The sequence below is a fragment of the Suricata suricatta genome, chromosome 13 (assembly GCF_006229205.1).
Source record: "Suricata suricatta isolate VVHF042 chromosome 13, meerkat_22Aug2017_6uvM2_HiC, whole genome shotgun sequence".
NCBI classification, from domain to species: Eukaryota; Metazoa; Chordata; class Mammalia; order Carnivora; family Herpestidae; genus Suricata; species Suricata suricatta.
In genome coordinates this window covers 66,583,101-66,601,445 of record NC_043712.1, presented here as the reverse complement: position 1 = coordinate 66,601,445, position 18,345 = coordinate 66,583,101, and the positions used below count along the sequence as shown (strand labels likewise).

At 43.2% G+C, this 18,345-nt stretch overlaps 1 protein-coding gene and 1 pseudogene across 1 annotated transcript in view; both read right to left on the bottom strand.

The window, feature by feature from the left end:
* The window catches only part of SLC28A3 (solute carrier family 28 member 3), a 53,850-nt gene extending 50,660 nt beyond the window's left edge, over window positions 1-3,190 (bottom strand). Inside the window, exons 1-2 of the mRNA XM_029920384.1 lie at window positions 3,157-3,190; window positions 2,872-3,006 (exon numbers count right to left, since the gene is read on the bottom strand). Coding sequence (XP_029776244.1) covers window positions 2,872-2,949 — 78 coding nt within the window. The 5' untranslated portion in view covers window positions 2,950-3,006; window positions 3,157-3,190. The remainder of the gene's footprint in view (window positions 1-2,871; window positions 3,007-3,156) is intronic.
* Window positions 3,191-11,675: 8,485 nt separating this feature from the next.
* On the bottom strand, window positions 11,676-12,441 carry LOC115275952 (annotated as a pseudogene).
* Window positions 12,442-18,345: the final 5,904 nt, after the last annotated feature.

The window sequence follows — 18,345 nt, the reverse complement described above, 5'->3', positions numbered from 1 at the left end:
TCCCAACCACACAGAAATCTCTTTCCATTTTGTCCACCTTCAACGGGGGTAGTAGAGTACTTCAATACTTTGATAGCGTACATTCTTTTATTATTCTTTAAAATAGGTTCCATGTTGGGTATGGAGCCCAAGGCAGGGCTTCAACTCACCACCCCGAGATCAAGACCTGCGCTAAGATCAAGAGCTGGATGCTTAACTGACGGAGCCACCCAGGTGACCCTTGATAGTGTAAATTCTGATCTATTCTTTCCTGATGCCTTAGCCATTTGGAGGCCACGTGATCTGGGGCCAGCCTACCCCCTGTCCCTTCTCTGGTGGCCCTGCTCCTCATCTCCTCCATCCCCAGCACACTTATTCTTTCAGGCCCCTGGGCCTGTGCAGACAGTTCTCTTTGCTTGCAGGGCTCTGCTGCCACACCTCCCTCTTCAGCCAGGGAATCCCTGCCCCCCTTTAAGCCCTAACTGATGCTCTCTCCCCATCTGTGCGGCGATCAGAGACTCCCCAGTCAACCCAGCTCCAACTGCATATTTACTTGTAATGTACTTGGTGCCAATTGCCAGCATTGTTTTTTGTTTTTGTTTTACATCAAATTATAATTGCTTATTGGTTTCTGCCTGCCTTGTTCCTTGAGGACTAGACTAGGGTTATTTCTTCTTGAATTGGTATCTCTTTCCAGCAGTGGTCTTATCTAAGGGGCAGTTGATGGTTTTGCTGAGTAAATACGTGTCTCTGGAAATTCTGGTCAAGCAGCAGGCTTTGGAAGAAAGAACCTCATTGCTGCTTGTTGGTATTGGTGTGGTATTCTGTTAAGTTTGAGATGCCTTGTTCTGTACCCCGAGACCTAGAGATGCTCTTTTTTATTGATGGAATAGAGTGAGGGATAGAAACAAGGCTATCTTTGGTGGATGTGTGTCCTCCTCACTGACTGGGCTACCAGTTGCTGGTGACATGGACCCACCGACCTTGCAGACACCTTTGTCTTGCTGTAACACTCACTCTGACTCTATTCCATTCTATCCCTTCTATTCTTTGTGTGTGTGTGTGATTAGCCGCCTGTTTTATTTTATTATTTATTTATTTATTTTATGGTTCATTTTTTTATTTTTGAGAGACAGACAGAGGCAGCTCGAGCAGGGGAGAGTCAGAGAGAGAGGGAGATATAGAATCCAAAGCAGGCTCCAGGCTCTGAGCTGTCAGCACAGAGCCCGACGTGGAGCTTGAACCCATGAACCGTGAGATCATGACCTGAGTCAAAGCCGGAGGCTTAATAGACTGAGACACCCAAGTGTCCCTTTATTTATTTTTTTAAATTAAATAGTTTATTACCAAGTTGTTTTCCATATAACATGCAGTGCTCTTCCCTACAAGTGCCCCTCTCCATGACCATCACCCCTCTTCTCCTTCCCCCCTCCCTCTTCAGCCCTCTTTTGAGCCATAAAAGGCCCTCTGTTTTATGCTTTTTTCTCATGAGGGGAGTCAGGATATGCCACCCCAAATCTGCCACTTTGGCATGAGAATTATTTTGAGCTGAAGGCAACTGAGAAAAAGCAGACACAGGAAGAATCCTTCATCCTTCCTCTCTGTCTAGAGCAGAGCAGAATTTTCCCTTGCTCAGGTGTCCCATCTCCATAACAGACAGAGGAGAACAACACTTGTCCTTGGAAACAGAGATGGTGCTCAGATTGGGTAAACCTCACTGTCAAGCCTCATCTTCCATTAGCTGTCCTTGTATATTTCCTTGTCACTTTCCCACAATTTTTTTGGCCCTAAAATCTTAACCTCTCTTTTTTTGGTCTAATCACTTCTCCATAATTTTTTGGTCTTTGTTAAAATGGTACCTAAGGTCCTGAGTCTTAAAGCTTCTTTGAATTTTTTCATTTAGTTTCTGTGAAGCTGCATGAATATAAAATTGAAAAATTAATAAAAGTTGTACACCTTTCTCTGGTTAATCTTGCATTTCTCAGTTTAATTTGTGGACCTCAGCTGTTGACTCTAAGAGGGTAGAGGAAAAGACTGATCCTCCCTTACACTTACGACCTATGAGATGAAGATCAATGTGACCACTGTGTAGACAACTGAACTGAAGCTCAAGGAAGTTACAGTCACTTGTGGGTAAAAGACTTAGGACTGAGGCCAAAGCCCTTTTATCTTCCTTGTTCCCTCCTTTGCTAGTGCCTAAAAGTTTTTTTCCTTTTTGGTGATCCTGAATCCCAACAGGCTGCTGACACCTGTTTGTGTGGGCTCCTGTGTCGGCTCAGGTAAGGCAGCACAGCTAGGAACATCCCTGAAAAACTCCCCATCCCAGAGCCTGTCAGAACAGCCCAGTGTTTGCCTGTGACAGGACTCCTTCCGGGCCTCTGCAGCACCCAGCCCCACATTAAGCAGCATTAATCACTCAGTGAGTTTTGGTTGAGGACATGAGACTGGTTTGCATAACCCAGCTGCACTGGGCGGGCACCCAGGCTCCCATCTGACAGGGGCTTTGGGAGCTGGTGTAAGAGAAAGAAAGCCTACAGTACCCACTGCATCCAGGATCTGGAGTCTCCCTGTTCTTTTCCTCATACCAGCTCTTTGGAAAATATTGGCAGGGCTCGTGAGCCTGAAACAAAAGCCTGAGAAGACAATCTTGTTTCTAGGTGACAGGGCAAGTCAGGAATCAAAACAAGTTCTACTAAAAGAGGCTTTTCAGGTTTGTCAACCCAAGAAGACCCCATGAAGGAAAAAAAAGCATAGGTTTAAAGAATGTCATGAAAAACTCTTACTGAGTTCCAAGAACCCCACTGCTTTCATTCAGAAGCTTGTCAAGGTGGTGAGAAATGAGCATGATTTCCATTTACTTGGTCTCAAACACAAGATAACACTTGAGCTTACCTGGAAGCCGGTGTTGCTGTAGCCCTCGGCTCTGGGGGCCGTCATACTCTTCAGCTCCATGAAATCTTTGCTGCTCATGGAATTGGCGGGGCTCTGAACTCTTTACAGATGTCTGGTCTAGAGGTTCCTCCGTACCTGAAAGAACACAGCCTCCACTGATGTCAGAATGCCACCTGCTGTTGTGGCGACCTGGGCACGGCTTACATTTGAAAACTAAAGAATCTGTGGGGCGGAGCAGGAGTGACAGGTGGGTGGGGTGGAGGCTTCCAGTTCAGGTCCACCCACCTCATTAATCTTCCCGATCTGGATTGCTGGCCCATTTTGACTTTGGAAAGCTCTTGCAGTGCACAGAACAGAAAAAGGCACTTTCTCAACAGTCACGAGTGAAATCATCGATTTCCTGTGGGTGGTACTGGGGACTAGGACTTGTGTGGGACGGCAAGGAACATGGCTGGCTGCTACCGACTGACCACTACTCTCTCCCTGGTCCATGCTCAGTAATTTGTGTATGGTGGTCTTGATTTACCTTCCGTACAAGCCAAAACTGAGATGCGTTAAAGGAAAGTCAACAGTTTGCTGAATGTCACTTGGCTAATAAAGGGACAGTGAGAAGTCAAATCAAAGCGTTTTCACTACATCCCTGTCTACAGATTGGCTTGTTTTTAAAAATCCAATTCCTAGAAATGCAAACATGCCACGGATAAACGGAACGTGACTAACTGCTCACTTAATAAAAGGATTCTTTGCTTTCGGAAATTATTAGTTGTAAGATTCTTCCAAAATAGCAGTTTCCCCTAGTACATTTTAAATGAGCTATAATTGTGTGGCCTCCGGAGAAATGTGAAAAATGCTTATGATGAGTGGAAAGCTAGAATTAATAAATGGAATACTGCATACAGTAGATAAAAGAATGGGAGAAAATATCACATTTAATTTGGTTATCTCTGGGTTGTGATTTTATGGGTGGATCTTATTTTTTCTTTCATGCTTTGCTGAATTTTCTATAAAGAGCATGATTTATTATTATTACCATGCGACAGACTATGTAATGATTAAGAGCTCACTGGAATTGCATTGCCTGGGTTCAAATCCTGGCTCTACCATTAACCACAACTCAAAAGCTAAGCTCAGCCAGATGCTTATTTTTAAACAGACAGCCCAAGAGGTAAGCTTTTAGATTTTTCAGTGGTTGGAAAAATTCAAAAGGACAAATATTTCGTGACACATGCAAACTATATGCCACATGCAAATTTCAGGGCCCAGAAATAAAATTTTGTTGGAACATGAGCATGCCCATCCACTGACGTAGCACTATGGCTGCTGTGGCTCCATGAGGTCGGAGCTGGGTAGTCGTCACAGAGGCTGCATGGCTGGAAGTCCAAGCTATTCACTACCTGGCTGTCTAGAGAAAATCTGTGCTGACTCCTGACTTACTAACCACATTGAATCTGGGCAAGATACTGTGTTCTCTGTGCCTCAACGCTTCATCTATAAAATGGAGATAGTTCTCATTTCACACTGTATTATGGAGATGACAAAATGAGTTAAAAACACATGGAAGTTGCTTGGCACATAATAGAATTGTTGTGATAAGATAATACTTATCTTAAAATGTTAAAAAAAAAAGGAGGGGGGAGGTTCCTGGGTGGCTCAGTCGGTTAAATGTCTGACTTCGACTCAGGTCATGATCTCATGGTCAGTGAGTTCGAGCCCCACACCAGGCTCTGTGCTGACAGCTCAGAGCCTGGAGCCTGCTTTGGATACTGTGTCTTCCTCTCTCTCTGCCCCTCCCCAGCTCATGCTCTGTTTCTCAAAAATGAATAAATGTTAAAAAAATAAATAAAATGTTAACAGAAAAAGGTGCAATGATCTCTGAACAGTAGTGGGCATGTGTTTTAGGGATAGGCTTTCTCCCTGAGGCCAGGGACACCTATGGCTGAGCAGGTGATACATGGCACCTTATATAGGAAGGCGTCGCACCCCTACCAGACTGGCATTCACGTCAGTCTCTCTCCAAATCCCCCCCAGATCGGCAGTGTGGAAAAGGTGATCTCTGACTTCTCACTGTGTGCTCCTGGATCCCCGGGCCAAGTCCTCACTGTTTGCCAACACAATCAACACTTTTTTATGCTTTACTCCTTTATCGATTCTCACTGATGAATGGAGACTTAGGAACTTTTACCAGTTCTCCCCCATAATTGTGATATGCCATAATAAGTTGTTGCCATGTTACCAAATCAAAAAGTCCCACTGGAAGTAATCAAGAGGGGTGCAGATAAGTAGAAAGTAGACAATATGGGAAACTTTATTTTTTTAAAAAATGTTTTAATGTTTATTTTTGAGAGAGAGAGAGAGGCAGAGATAGAGGGTGAGTAGGGAAGGCACTGAAAGAGAGAGAGAGGGAGACATAGAAACCAAGGCAGGGTCCAGGCTCCGAGCCTTCAGCACAGAGTCAAACTCATGAACCACTAGATCATGACCTGAGCTGAAGTTGGATGCTTAACCCACTGAGCCACCCAGGTGCCACCAAATGAGAAACATTCATTGTAAAGTTCTTAGAAGAAGCCAATTGCGACAGGTAGGTATCAAAATCGTCATGAACTCAAAGACTCAATATGGTTTAAGTTTATAGAAAATTTTTACTCTCAGGAGGGGAAAAAACCCCCTTTATTGTCATTTATGGTTATAAATTGCAGAAGTTTGACTCAAATACCTGAGATTCCTGCCGATATTCTTGTATGAAACTTTTTTAAAAAACTTTTTTATAGTTTATTTATTTTTGAGACAGAGAGAGACAGACATGAATGGGGGAGGGGCAGAGAGAGAGGGAGACACCGAAACTGAAGCAGGCTCCAGGCTCTGAGCTAGCTGTCAGCACAGAGCCTGATGTGGGGCTTGAACCTACGAACCATGAGATCATGACCTGAGCCGAAGTCGGATGCTTAACCGGACTGAGTCACCCAGGAGCCCCTATATGAACTTTTTATAATGCACAACCCAGTGTCTTCTCTGTCCCTAGACTGTTAACCCTGTTAGTTTGAAGAGTGCAGAGTATTTGAGAATATGTCATTGTGTAAACAAGAGCACTCCATGGTATTGATTAAAAGATACAGTGACCTGCCCCTTCCGTTCTGCCCCTGCATGGAGGCCTAGTTAGGATAAATTATATATACTACGGTGATGCTAAAATGCAAAAATGATAGTTACAGGGACGTTTGAACCTAAAATCCTAACTATCTGAAACCTACAGTTAAGATCTTTAAGAACTAATGAAAATTCAGACTTTCTTTGCAGCCTAAGAATTAACTTGATTTATGGGACTATCGCTTAAAATGATTGGTACGTTGGTAGAAGTGATGTCTCATTTTGCCCAATTTGGAAATAGAATTGTGATCAGAAAATGAGGTGAAGGACTTTTGCAACTTTACAAGACCACATTTTAAGTCATTCCTCAGTCATGCAGAATCATTATTTGTAAGGAATAAGTTATGCCAAAGTCCAAGGGAATGGTCCCTTAACTCTTCTGAGTCTGAGCTATTTTCATTGCAGTTTCCCTCAAACTCAATTTTAAGCTTTGAAACCATTGTGTAGCAAACAAATCACTGGGATTTTTAATCAAATAATATATATTCCAATCCCCAAGAATGGGCTTATGAAGACTGAAAACCCATGGGTTGTGTGGACAAGCTCATTAAAGAAAAGCAAATGAAAATAACCTCAAGCTCTTCCAAATTTGTCAAAAATATGAAAGTAGAAAGAAAATTCAAGACATGACAATGGGTCTTGCCCTGTGCTTGAAGTTCTATACTAAGGTCACTCTTTCTCTTTTGGTGACAGTGCTTCCAAAAGGAGTAAAATGAACTGTTAAGAATCGTGTATCACATTGGTCCCATGTTAAGAGTGATGTATTGTATGTTAATAGCATGAGTCTTATCTGCTCCCTGCTGTTCTCCTCCAAGGAACACTTTGTGTATTACAGATTAACATTTGTTTATACATTTTATAGTTTACTAAACCAAAATGTAATCCTGGGATGCTTACAAAGCTTAACCTAATTACCCAACTCTCACTATTCAGCTCTTTCAAGAGGGAAAAAAACCCCCTAATAATGTGTATTTAAAATAAGAAATACTTTGGGATATTTTCCAACAAAAAATTCCTTTTGCTTTTCAACACTCCCACTGTTCTGGGAACCAGGAGAGGTCAGCTATAGCACTTAGGGTAGTCAGAGATGGGTCAGAAGATATGTGGCCTGAATAATACCTAACTGTGATTTAAGATTGTTCGGCTGTCTGTGTCACTTTATTTTTTATTTATACTTGTATTTTTTATTTTATTTTATTTTTTCTTTATTTTTGAGAGATAGAGACGGAAAGAAAGAGAGAGAGAGCATGAGAGAGGAAGAGGCAGAGAGAAGCGGGGACAGAGGATCTGAAGTGGGCTCTGCACTGACAGCAGCGAGCATGTGGGGCTTGAACTCACGAACTGTGAGATCATGACCTGAACTAAAGTAGGAGGCTCAACCGATTGAACCACCCAGGCACTCTATTTTTATTTTTTTTAAGTAATCTCTACACCCAGCGTGGGGCTCAAACTCATGACCCCAAGATCGAGAGTCACATGCTCTCTGACTGAGCCAGCCAGGTGCCCCTGTCTGTACCACTTTAGTTAGAATCCTGGGAAGGATGACCTTGGCCCAAGGGCAGACCAATAAAGAAAGGGAGAGAACTAGTGTCTGTGGAGCACTGCCATGTGCCTTTTAAGTACTTATGTTGTTTCCATTTTATCTTCAGAACAACTCGGCAAATGAGGTATTAACATCCCCATTTCACAGGTGAAACACCTGAGGCTCAGGGAGAGAAACTGATTTTTCCAAGAACAAAATTAGTAAGTGGTGAAGTCTGATGGGAGCCCATGCCTCTACTGAGAGTTCTAAGTTCTGTAAAGAAATAAAGCCCAGGGGAAGCACAACAGAGTTAATACCCAAAGTGCTCATTCTTTCAGTGGGGAAAGCAAACCACAATCAAGCTAAATGCAAAAAGGTGAATAAAATGGAAAAATGATGGTGTTGTCATGATAAGAGATTTTCATCCATCTGTATACTTTGAAATCCTCAAAAAAATGTGCCAATACTTGGTTGAGGAGACTTGTAAGAAGGTCCAAGTATTGGCCTGCCATACTGATTTCACTGGAAAGGAATGTTTGGGCTGCAAGCTACGGGAGGGGGCTGTGCCCGTCTTAGTCTCTGCTCTCTCTTCAGTGCTCTGGGACAGAATAGACTTGAGGCTAAATAGTCTGTCCATTGATCAAAGGAAGAAAACTGAAACCTTTACATCCCATTTAGCCCAGAGATACTTGTGAGTTGCACAATGAGTTATTAGGGAGATGAGTTCACACTGGCCAGCTCTCCCCAAGAATCAGGGCTGGGAGGGGGGTGAGGTAAACAAAGAGCCTAAGGCACAAATTTTAATGAGCCACTCCTCTCATTGCCTTGCAAGTGTAGGATCAGCACGTGAGAGTGAGAGCCTTCTTAAATTTGGCCCCCTGGGCACCTTGTTCAGCTCACCCTACTTCTGGCCCTGCCAAGAACAACCTATGAGTTTTATTTTGTAACATAGTGTAACATGGGAGTTAAGAGTATAGACTCTGGGTGCGCCTGGGTGGCTCCATTGGTTAAGCATCTGACTTCAGCTCAGGCCATGATCTCACAGTTCGTGGGTTCGAGGTCTGCATCAGGGTCTGGCTGACAGCTCAGAGCCTGTAGCCTGCTTGGAATTCTGTCTCTGTCTGTCTCTGTCCCTCCCCCACTCGTGTTATGTCTCTCAAAAAAAAAAAATAAAACATTAAAAAAAAGTACAGACTCTGGACTTAGTTCAGGCTTTGCCTCCCACTAACACTGGAAGCTCAGGCAAGTTACTTACCAGTAACCTCTTCACACATCTGTGGTTACCTGCAAATGAGGTTTATAGTTGTATCTGTCTTACAACAGGCCTGCTGTGGGGCTTAAACAAAATACTGCATGGGAAGCGGTTGGCACTGGGTAGTAAGAGTGTATGTATTCAACGTTCCAAGGAAAACCTACCAGACGCTTCCCAGAAGACAATTCAGAGTGGACTTCTTGAGCTCAGTAAGTGTCTAGTAGGGTAAGTAGTTAGTTAAGGTTAACTAAGGGAGAGAAGAAGAAGCAGTGATTTTGGTCAGGGTTATGATAATGGCAACATAATCCTTGTGGATGACCAACAGCTTTCCTGGAAGTCCATTCTTAGTCAAGGAAAATGAGATTTCCATAGATAAACATCTTTCTTATTACTCTGTTAGTTCAGGGAAAGGCACGGCTGTGTGAGTGGTCTGTGGAAAAGCTTTTTACTGGGCTGGGTCTGTGTATAACTTTTCCCCAGTTCTCCCCCAAAAGAGTGGTTAGCAGTAGTGTCAGCTGCATTCTTTTGATGTGATCAGGTGAGTTGATCTTGTGTGATATAAAGGTCCATGGACCCAGCCCAAGGTTTGAACACTTAGGTATCATTCTCTAAGGACCACAGTGCTGGTTATTCTCTTGTGGGAAACACTCACTGTCCCTTTTCATGGATGAGAAAACAGGAGACAGTTTGTGAGGGAATGGTGGGTGGTTTTGGCTCGTTAGCTAAACAAGGCTGCTATTGGGAAAAAAACATTACAATTTCTGAAAAAGAAAACACTCAAAACTCTTTTCTTCATCATTTTGTAACCATTATGGCAAGAATCAGGAATGGGTGCTAAACCTAGCTGGAAAATTTTGATGAGAAGAGCATTCATAATGTTGAAACTTAGTAACTGTGACACCTGAAAAGATGCCATCTTAACCAAATGGTCATCAAGAATGGGACAAAGCCAAAAAAAAGGGGGGAGGGGGGACAAAGCTATATCACATACCTCCTGAAAGATGCACAGGGGAGGACAGATCACTTCTGTGATATTCCTGCCCCAAACGTATAACTTGAATCTAATACTAAGGATGTTAGACTCAATCAAAGGATAGTTTACAAAATAACTGTCCTGTATTCTTTAAAATTGTTAAGGTCTCGGGGGACAAAGAAGGCAGGGGGACCATTTCACATGATAGGATACCAAAGATTCAAGGTGAATAAATGCAACATATCATCCTAGAGTGGATCTTAGAGCAAGGGGAATGTTAGAAAAGACAATATAGGGACAAATTAACCATGTTTGAATTTTGGTGACAGCAATGTGTCAAAGTTAAATTTCTTCATCTTCATAACTGTACTGTGTTATGTAAGAGAATTTCCTTAGGTAGATGTTGGGTATTTAGGAATAGAGGGCAGTGATTCCTGAATGGGCTTAGGAAAAAAAAAAAACAATGACAGGTAAACATGTATGAGTATAAGAGAAAATTTAAAAAAGCAAATTAAGCAATGTGTTAATGGTGAATCTGATTAAGTTATTGGAGTTTTTGTTATTCTTGCATGCAATTTTTTATAAGTTTAAGATATTGGAGTAAAAAGTTATCAGAAAAGATGTTTTCTTAATTATTCATACATACAAATGTATAAATTTAGCCTCTGTCAGTTATGTATGTAGACAGTGAAGTGGTTAATTATTTATATTTTTCCTCTTCTACTAGTTTTATTTTGCATTATGGAAAACAAGAACCAGTAATAGTACTTTTCTTTCCATTCATATGGATTTTAGGAAATGACTGCCTTTTCCCTGGAGAAATAGCCCACAAATACAACAGTACCACGTTGTGAAATCTATGAGTGCCAGACGTCAGTAGCTTGAAGACAACCCCCAGGGCAGGAAGAAAGCAACTTTGTCACAAAAGATGGGACAAGGACAAACACATCAGGACCACAAGCTGGGGAAACAGGTCATTTCATTTTTCAACACCACTGACCCGGAATACACAGTAGGTGCCCTTTATCTCTTGGCATCCACTGCCAATACCTGAAAGGGATCGTTTTTGGTCTATGGTATCAAGAATGCTTTTCAAATGACACAAGAGTGTCTTTGAGGAATCGTGCAAAGAGAAATGCCCAAGTGTGAATAAGAATCATGCCACAGTTCAGGGTCAACAAAGAGCCTCCAAGCCTCCAAGGAAAAGGAAACTCAGAATGTCAATGCCTTGCTACTTTAACCAACTGCCTCTGTTGGACTCAAGAGGGAATCTCAAAAAATTTGAGGAATCAAATCAGCATATATATGATGTTCCTATAAATCCCATAGGATTACTTTCCTGGATGGTGATCAACTTATGTCTCTAAGCAACAAAGACCAATACTGAGGCTGCCAAATTTAAAAACTAAGATCGAAATTATGCTTCCTTCAAAATGAATTGTGTTTGAGACCTTTTTTTTTCTCTTGGTCTAGCAACTGCTTTCTTCCCTACTGCTGCAGGTATTTGCTACCTTATGCTTGAAGTGAAGAGGTGAACTTCAGGTGGAGAGACTGGGCAGCCCTCAGAAGGCGGGGGGCTGGGAGAACAGGAGTCGGGACTCACTGCTCCTATAATGACTTGGCCCTTCCTTCAGTCTTGAGAATCCATCCCTGAGGTTAGTCTGAAGTTTGTCTGCAAGCCTGGGGACGGCTCACTATCCCACTGGGGCACGGGAACAGAGTGCAGTTGTTAGTATTGTACAGGTATGAAATGTGCATGAGTGGGAAAGAAAACCAGGGTTGCTCTTGAGGCTGGGCTTGTTCCCCCATCCTAGCTTCAGCAGGATGTGTCTGTGCCCATGGACTCCCATTGAGTGGGTGGGTGCTGAGGTCTGCTGTGTGTGGTAGGAATTCTGCACATCAGGGCTTGGTGACTACAAATTAAGAGCCAGCTGTCTCCCCTTGACTGGAGGGAGCCTGGGGGTGGGCGTGGAGGGCAGGATCCCAGATTCATACAGCAGGACCTGGCCCATGAGGCCAAAGCTGGGTGAGATCATACTCCTCTGCTTGATATAATATAAGGCTTCCTTCAGGCAAACTGTTTGGTCCTCAGGAGATAAGCCACGCAGAGTTGGGTGAACAGGAGATCCTGGCATTGCAATGGACAAGAACCTTGCCTCCCTTTTCCCTAACACAGTCCAATGAAGTCTCTGCTTCTTGAAAGTGGGAACTAATGTCAGCCCCATAGCTGTCTTCTCAGGGATCCATTTGTGGTGTAGGCGGGCCATGCTGGCCTCAGAGCTCTGTTCTGAGACATTCAGTAAGACTGTGAGGTACTGGATGGTGTGGACCTTGCACTTGGATGCATGGTAGTCAGATTACTGTGAACCTTGCACTTGGATGCACGCTAAGAAAGTTGGTGAGGACCTTGCGCTTGGATGCATTGGTAGGTACTTTTGAGGTTGAGGAAAGGCAAGACGGCTAGTGGGCTGCCCTTCAACAGATGTTGAGCAATGCCCTTCAACTGATGTTGACCACACTCACTGATGAGGTCTCTCTTGTTGCAATCTTCTCTTGTGAAATGGGTTGGACATCCACACAACATTGACGATGTTCTGAGTAAAAGGTCTCATATCCCACTTTGAGGAAGTAGACCCTCAGGGCTGCAGCCAGCTGATGGAGCTCAGTGTTGCCTGACATATTCAGCTACAGGGTGGGGTGTCTGGCTGGCTCACCTGGTAGAGCATGCCACCCTTGATCTTGGTGTCATGAGTTTGAGTCCCATGTTGGGGTTAGAGGTTATTAAAAAACAGAAGGAAACACCAATGAGACTTGACATGTTCAGCCACTGACTAGCTGCCCACCACACACCCAGAATCCCTTATATATATATTTTTTTAAGTCTTTGAATCTACATATTCATTTCCTCCTATGTGGTTAAATACAGATTCCATACAAATTTTATCATTTGAGTTCAGAGTTGGGATAGATTTGTCAATGACAACATCAAAAATTCTGTTATTAAGGGAGGTTAAGATTTTTGGTATGGGGTTTCCTCTTATATTCATAAAATGCTAAGATTTGTCATTGCTTGGTCAAGTGGTACAGCTCATAGGTATAGAAATGCCAACAGTGACATTAAATTTGAATCAGTGACATTGAATTTAAAGAACATAAGGAGGTAGCCCAAATGTAAGTTGTTCTAACATTTGCTCTCAGTGTAAAAGTAAATGGTTAAATCACATCTTGAGCTCAGTTACATTTTCAGCCATACCTATCAACACCCAATTATTTCACATATTGGCAGAAGTTTGAGATAGTATCACACCTCTTCAACCAGGTAGTAGAACATCTGAAATTGTAGTATTATTTGGGGACACTGTGAAATACTGCTATTTTATTCTCTTTGACCTACTGTGCTAGAAACAGCGTTTGAGCAGAAAAGGACTATATTACTCTACATATGCTTTGAAATCATCACAGTCACAAATTGCCCAAACTATGTAAACTGAGGCAAGTAAACCTCAGTTTCTGAATTTTTCTGTTAACTTTAGTCTGTTATGGGGGCACCTGGGTGGCTCAGTAGGTTGAGCGTCTGGCTTTAGCTCAAGTCATGATCTCACAGTTCGTGGGTTCGAGCCCTGTGTTGGGCTCTGTGCTGACAGCTAGCTCAGAGCCTGGAGGCTGTCTTCAGATTCTGTGTCTCCCTCTCTCTCTGACCCTCCCCTGCTCACACTATCTCTCTCTCAAAAATAAATAAAACGGAAAAAAAAAGTAAAAAATACCAAAAAAACCCTTTAGTCTGCTACTTATCATGTGCTTTGTTTACATTCATTGGCAGGATCCAACACTTACCGGAAATTCCAGGTAACTTCTACTCATTAGCTCAGTGCAGATTTTAATGACTAAACGGAAGAAAAGTAATCCTGCTTCCTCTTCTAAGGATCGCACACACTGGGATATTGTTCACTACTGTTCTCCGTTGGGGGAGGAACAAGGCAGAAATGCCTGGGCCTTGACTCATCCTTGTTCTGTTCTCGTCATTGCTTACAAATCTTCCGGGCCTTCTGGACTCTGTTCTGGCCTTTGAGTATTTTCACCTGAACGTGGACTGGTTTTTTACATTACTGTTGTCCTCAGCTCCCCAGTGGGCTGTCTTAGGCTCCCGAACCCTCTAGGTAGCCTACCTCTAGTGGAAAACCCAGACTGTCTCTCGCACTGGGGAATCCCCTGTCTGGACACCCAGCTTGGGGGCAGCAGAGAGGAGCAGTATAGCAGCTCTGAAGGCCTGGATCTTGGCTCCTTATGCTATCCTCCTGAAAGGACCCTGACAGTTGCACCGAAAATTGTTGTGCTGGAAACAAGGAAGCTTCTAAGCCTGACTGATGGTGTATTTAAAATTTTTTAATGTTTTTGTTTATTACTGAGACAGAGAGAAACAGAGCATGAGTGGGGGAGGGGCAGAGAGAGACAGGGAGACACAGAATCTGAAGCCAGCTCCAGGCTCTGAGCTGTCAGCACAGAGCCTGATGCGGGGGCTCGAACCCACAAACTGTGAGATCATGACCTGAGCCGAAGTTGGCCAATTAACCAACTGAGCCACCCAGGTGCCCCAGACTGATGATGTATTTAAAGGAGTGATCTGCAAAGGGCTTCAAAAAGAGTCCAAGTCAAGGCAATTTTAACACCAAAAAGAGCAATGTTTATATTGAAAAGACATCAAATACATGAAAATTCATGAGTCCATAATGATTCTTAAAAAAGAAAACTCTTGAAAACACCTTTCATATTTGCTGTGACTTAAGCAGGATTAATTTCTTACTGTGAAAGTAGTTAAGTAAAAAAGTAAGCATTTATATTGTCTGGTAGGAATTGCATTTCAAGGTAACCAAGTAGCCCAGTGGAGCTATACTTTATATAACAATGCAGCCATCATCTATACGAGGGATGGTAAGATTGAGAAGGTGTGATTTGGAGACCCCTGGAGTAAGGATGATCAGTTGGCCTTAAAGTATTTGGTGGATAGTCGGTGAAGGGCTGGACATTGTATGGAACCCGAGCCTCGACATGCGGATGACCTATTGGCACAGGAAAGTAACAGAACAGAGGTCTGGCCAGTTTCAGTGCACATGGGCCTATCATTTTTTAAGTGGTTCTGCCAGCTATTACGAGCCTCTGATGTGGGATAATATGAAATATGTATTATCCTTTCCCTTTTTGCATATGTAGGCTTTGGGTTCTTTTTTTCTCAAGAGCTTCAAATGAGACTGCCTAGTTTTTCTCCTGATGGTTTCACTTCTGGGTTGGGATCTTGAGCAATTTATGTAATACCTCAGAGCCTCAGTTCCTGGACTTCTAAGGGTTTTGTGAAGATCTAATAAGAATATTTGTAAAGTGGCATCTGGGTGGATCAGATGGTTAAGCATCCAACTCTTGATTTTGGCTCAGGTCATGATCTCATGGTTTTTTGAGCCCTGCACTGGGCTCTGTGCTGAACCTGCTCTGTGGAACCTGCTTGGGATTCTCTCTTTCTCTCTCTGTCCCTCCCCTGCGGATGTGCTCTCTCTCTCTCAAAATAAATAAATACACTTAAAAAAAAAAGAATATTTGTGGAATTGTTGGACCAGGGCTGGAGTGTACAACACTCAATAAATTAGCTTTATTATTATTGTGAATAATTAGTTCCTGAATAAATGAATACTGTAGCCACAATGGCTATGTAGACCTATGCTTTTCTCCTCTCCTTTCACTTACCCCAGTCTAGCTCATGATATTCTAGACTTCTAGCAGGGGATAATTTGAGAACCTATAAATGTGCCTCCCCAGGCTCAATATTCTCTCATCATTAACCCACTTGCAGAACCTGAGCAAATCACTCAGGTTCCTTATCATGAGCTTGGAAAAGCGGTGGGCAGAGTGGATGGTGCATCAAATGTGTGGCATATGAGGGAGACAGATGACACAGACCAGGCAGGAAGGAATTAATCAGAATGACCCAGGGGACAATGTCTATATGATAAAATGCGATGGCTCCCCCATTCAGGGGACAGCACACTGACCTTACTTTTCTTAAAATTCCCAGAATAAAACTGAAGGCTGCCTTGATTCTATCCCTTCCAGGATTTAGTGAACAAATATTTGTTTATTAAATCCTTTAAATTTTTAATGATCGTAATTCTTATTCCAGAATAAGAATTTCCTTGCACTTATCCCCTTATAAAACAGTACAATGGACTTATCGACTACATTGATTGCCTGCTTCCCCACTAGACTGTAACCTCCATGAAGGAAGAGACTTTTGTTTGGCTCGCAGATACATCCCCACACCTACAGCGGTACCTGCCATACACTTAATACTTGGCAGATATTATCTTAATTGTTCAAAAATCCTTACTAAGATATCAGCAAGGCTACTGATTGCTCTTATAAAATATGGGGCTTAGGTCTGCAGCCTGTCGAATGGGTATATTCACTTGTCTCCACCGGAGACTGTTTTGCGTCAGGGAAAGAGCAGAGCTGTTGAAGAGCGTGGGTGAGGCCTGATGTAAGTATGTGTAATACGTGTCATACTACAAAGCTTGTTGGGTTTTGCCCAGACAACCCAGCTGAGGCTGTCTGCCTTGAAGACTTGGGGTTTCCCTGTCTGCCTTTGGTATCTCTAACTCCCTAACAAATATTTACTGAGAGCTTATCACAAGCCATTTACCATTCTAGACTTCTGGAAGTCATCAGTGAACAAAACAGAAATCTCTGACCTGACCTGTGGGACATGGACTTTGAGAGAAAGAGCTGAAACGTCATGCAGAGAATTTTGTCTGAGCTCCCGAATGGAGTCACAGTTGCCTGACATGGCGGAGTCTGTGGCGGGCAGCCTTCGGGGCAGAGATGGGAAGCCCAGCTCTTTAAACATCTGTAGAAGGAAGCCTTGCTTCCCCCGTCCCGTCAGAATGTTCTTCCGTACAACCCGCCTCAGCACGAAAACCTGTCCTCCAGATGGAGCCTTGTACTCCATCAGTCCTTGTGCTTCAGTTTGAACTCAATCTTTCTTTCCAGAATGGCTCTCATTCTTGATTGGTTCAAATGCAATCACGAGTGCAGATGTTTGAGTGGGAGCGGTTGCAGTGTAGTGGTCCTTAAGCAAGAGACAGGCATCAGTCAGGTGACAATCACGGGGCCATTTCACCTGTAAGTGCCCATGGCACCGCTTTACAACAGATTGGAAGAATATGAATTAAATTTGTGGCAATAATTGCAGAGCATGAGAAGGAAGAATAGGGTCAGTGACAACAGAGTTGTTCATGTGTATTGTTTTGATTTGTTAAAAAAAGGAATATCAAAGTACAAACTGGCTGAAATGTTAGTGGCCAGTTCTGGCTGATGGTAACGTGGGTGTTTATTATTTTACTTTTGTACTTTCTGTGTGGTAAGCATATAGATTAGAACAAGGTGGTAGTGGTTAAGAACCGATTACCTGGGTTCAGTTCCAGCTCTGTTACTTATTAGCTGTGTGACCTTGGCCAGTGACTCAGCCGGTCTCTCTTTGTTCATGTTATAAAGATTGGGCTGAGTTTACGTGAAAAACACACAGATGAATGCTTGGCACGTAGCTAAGGGCCATTGAAGTGTTAGTTGTTATTGTTCTTAGAATTAAGAATATAGTTATAAGTAGGGGCCCCTCTGTGGCTCAGTCGGTTAAGCATCCGACTTGGGCTCAGGTCACGATCTCAGGGTTGGTGAGTTGGAGCCCTGCATGGGGCTCTGTGCTGTCAGATTGGAGCCCACTTCAGATTCTGTCTCCCTCTCTCTCCTCCCCTCCCCTGCTTGTGCATGCATGCTCTCATTCATTCTTTCTTTCTCAAAAATAAATATTAAAAAGTTAAAAAAAGAATATGATTATAAGTAATTATAAATTTATCAGCAAAAGATTCATAGGATTTTATAACTATAAAGCAATCTTGCAGTCTTTAAAAAAATTTTTTTTATTTATTACTTTATTTTGAGAGACAGAGACAGAGAGAGAGTGGGGAGGGGCAGAGAGAAAAGGAGACACAGAATCCGAAGCAGGCTCCAGGCTCTGAGTGGTCAGCACAGAGCCCAAAGCGGGACTTGAACCCTCGGTCTGTCAGCAGAAGCTGGACGCTTAATCAACTGAGCCACCCAGGCGCCCCAGCAATCTTGCAGTCTTGATCAAAGGAGTTGTGCTAAGTTCCCAAGACTCCTTTGAAGTGGGCCGGTGTATGGACTGTACTGTGAGACCATGAGCAAGAAGAAGTGGAGGGGCTGGGGCGCCTGGGTGGCTCAGTTGGTTAAGTGCCCAACTTCGGCTCAGGTCATGATCTCGTGGTTAGTGGGTTCAAGCCCCTCGTCGGGCTCTGTGCTGACAGCTCAGAGCCTGGAGTCTGCTTCAGATGCTTTGTCTTCCTCTCTCTCTGCCCCTCCCCTGCTCATGCTCTGTCTCTCTGTCTCTCAGAAATGAATAAACATTAAGAAAAAAATTTTTTAAATAAAGAAGGAGTGGAGGCAAGACCTGCTGTGTGGATGCCCAGAGGGTTCACATGATTCCCTCAGAGCCATCTCGGAAAAAAAAAGAGCCTTTCCTTGTGG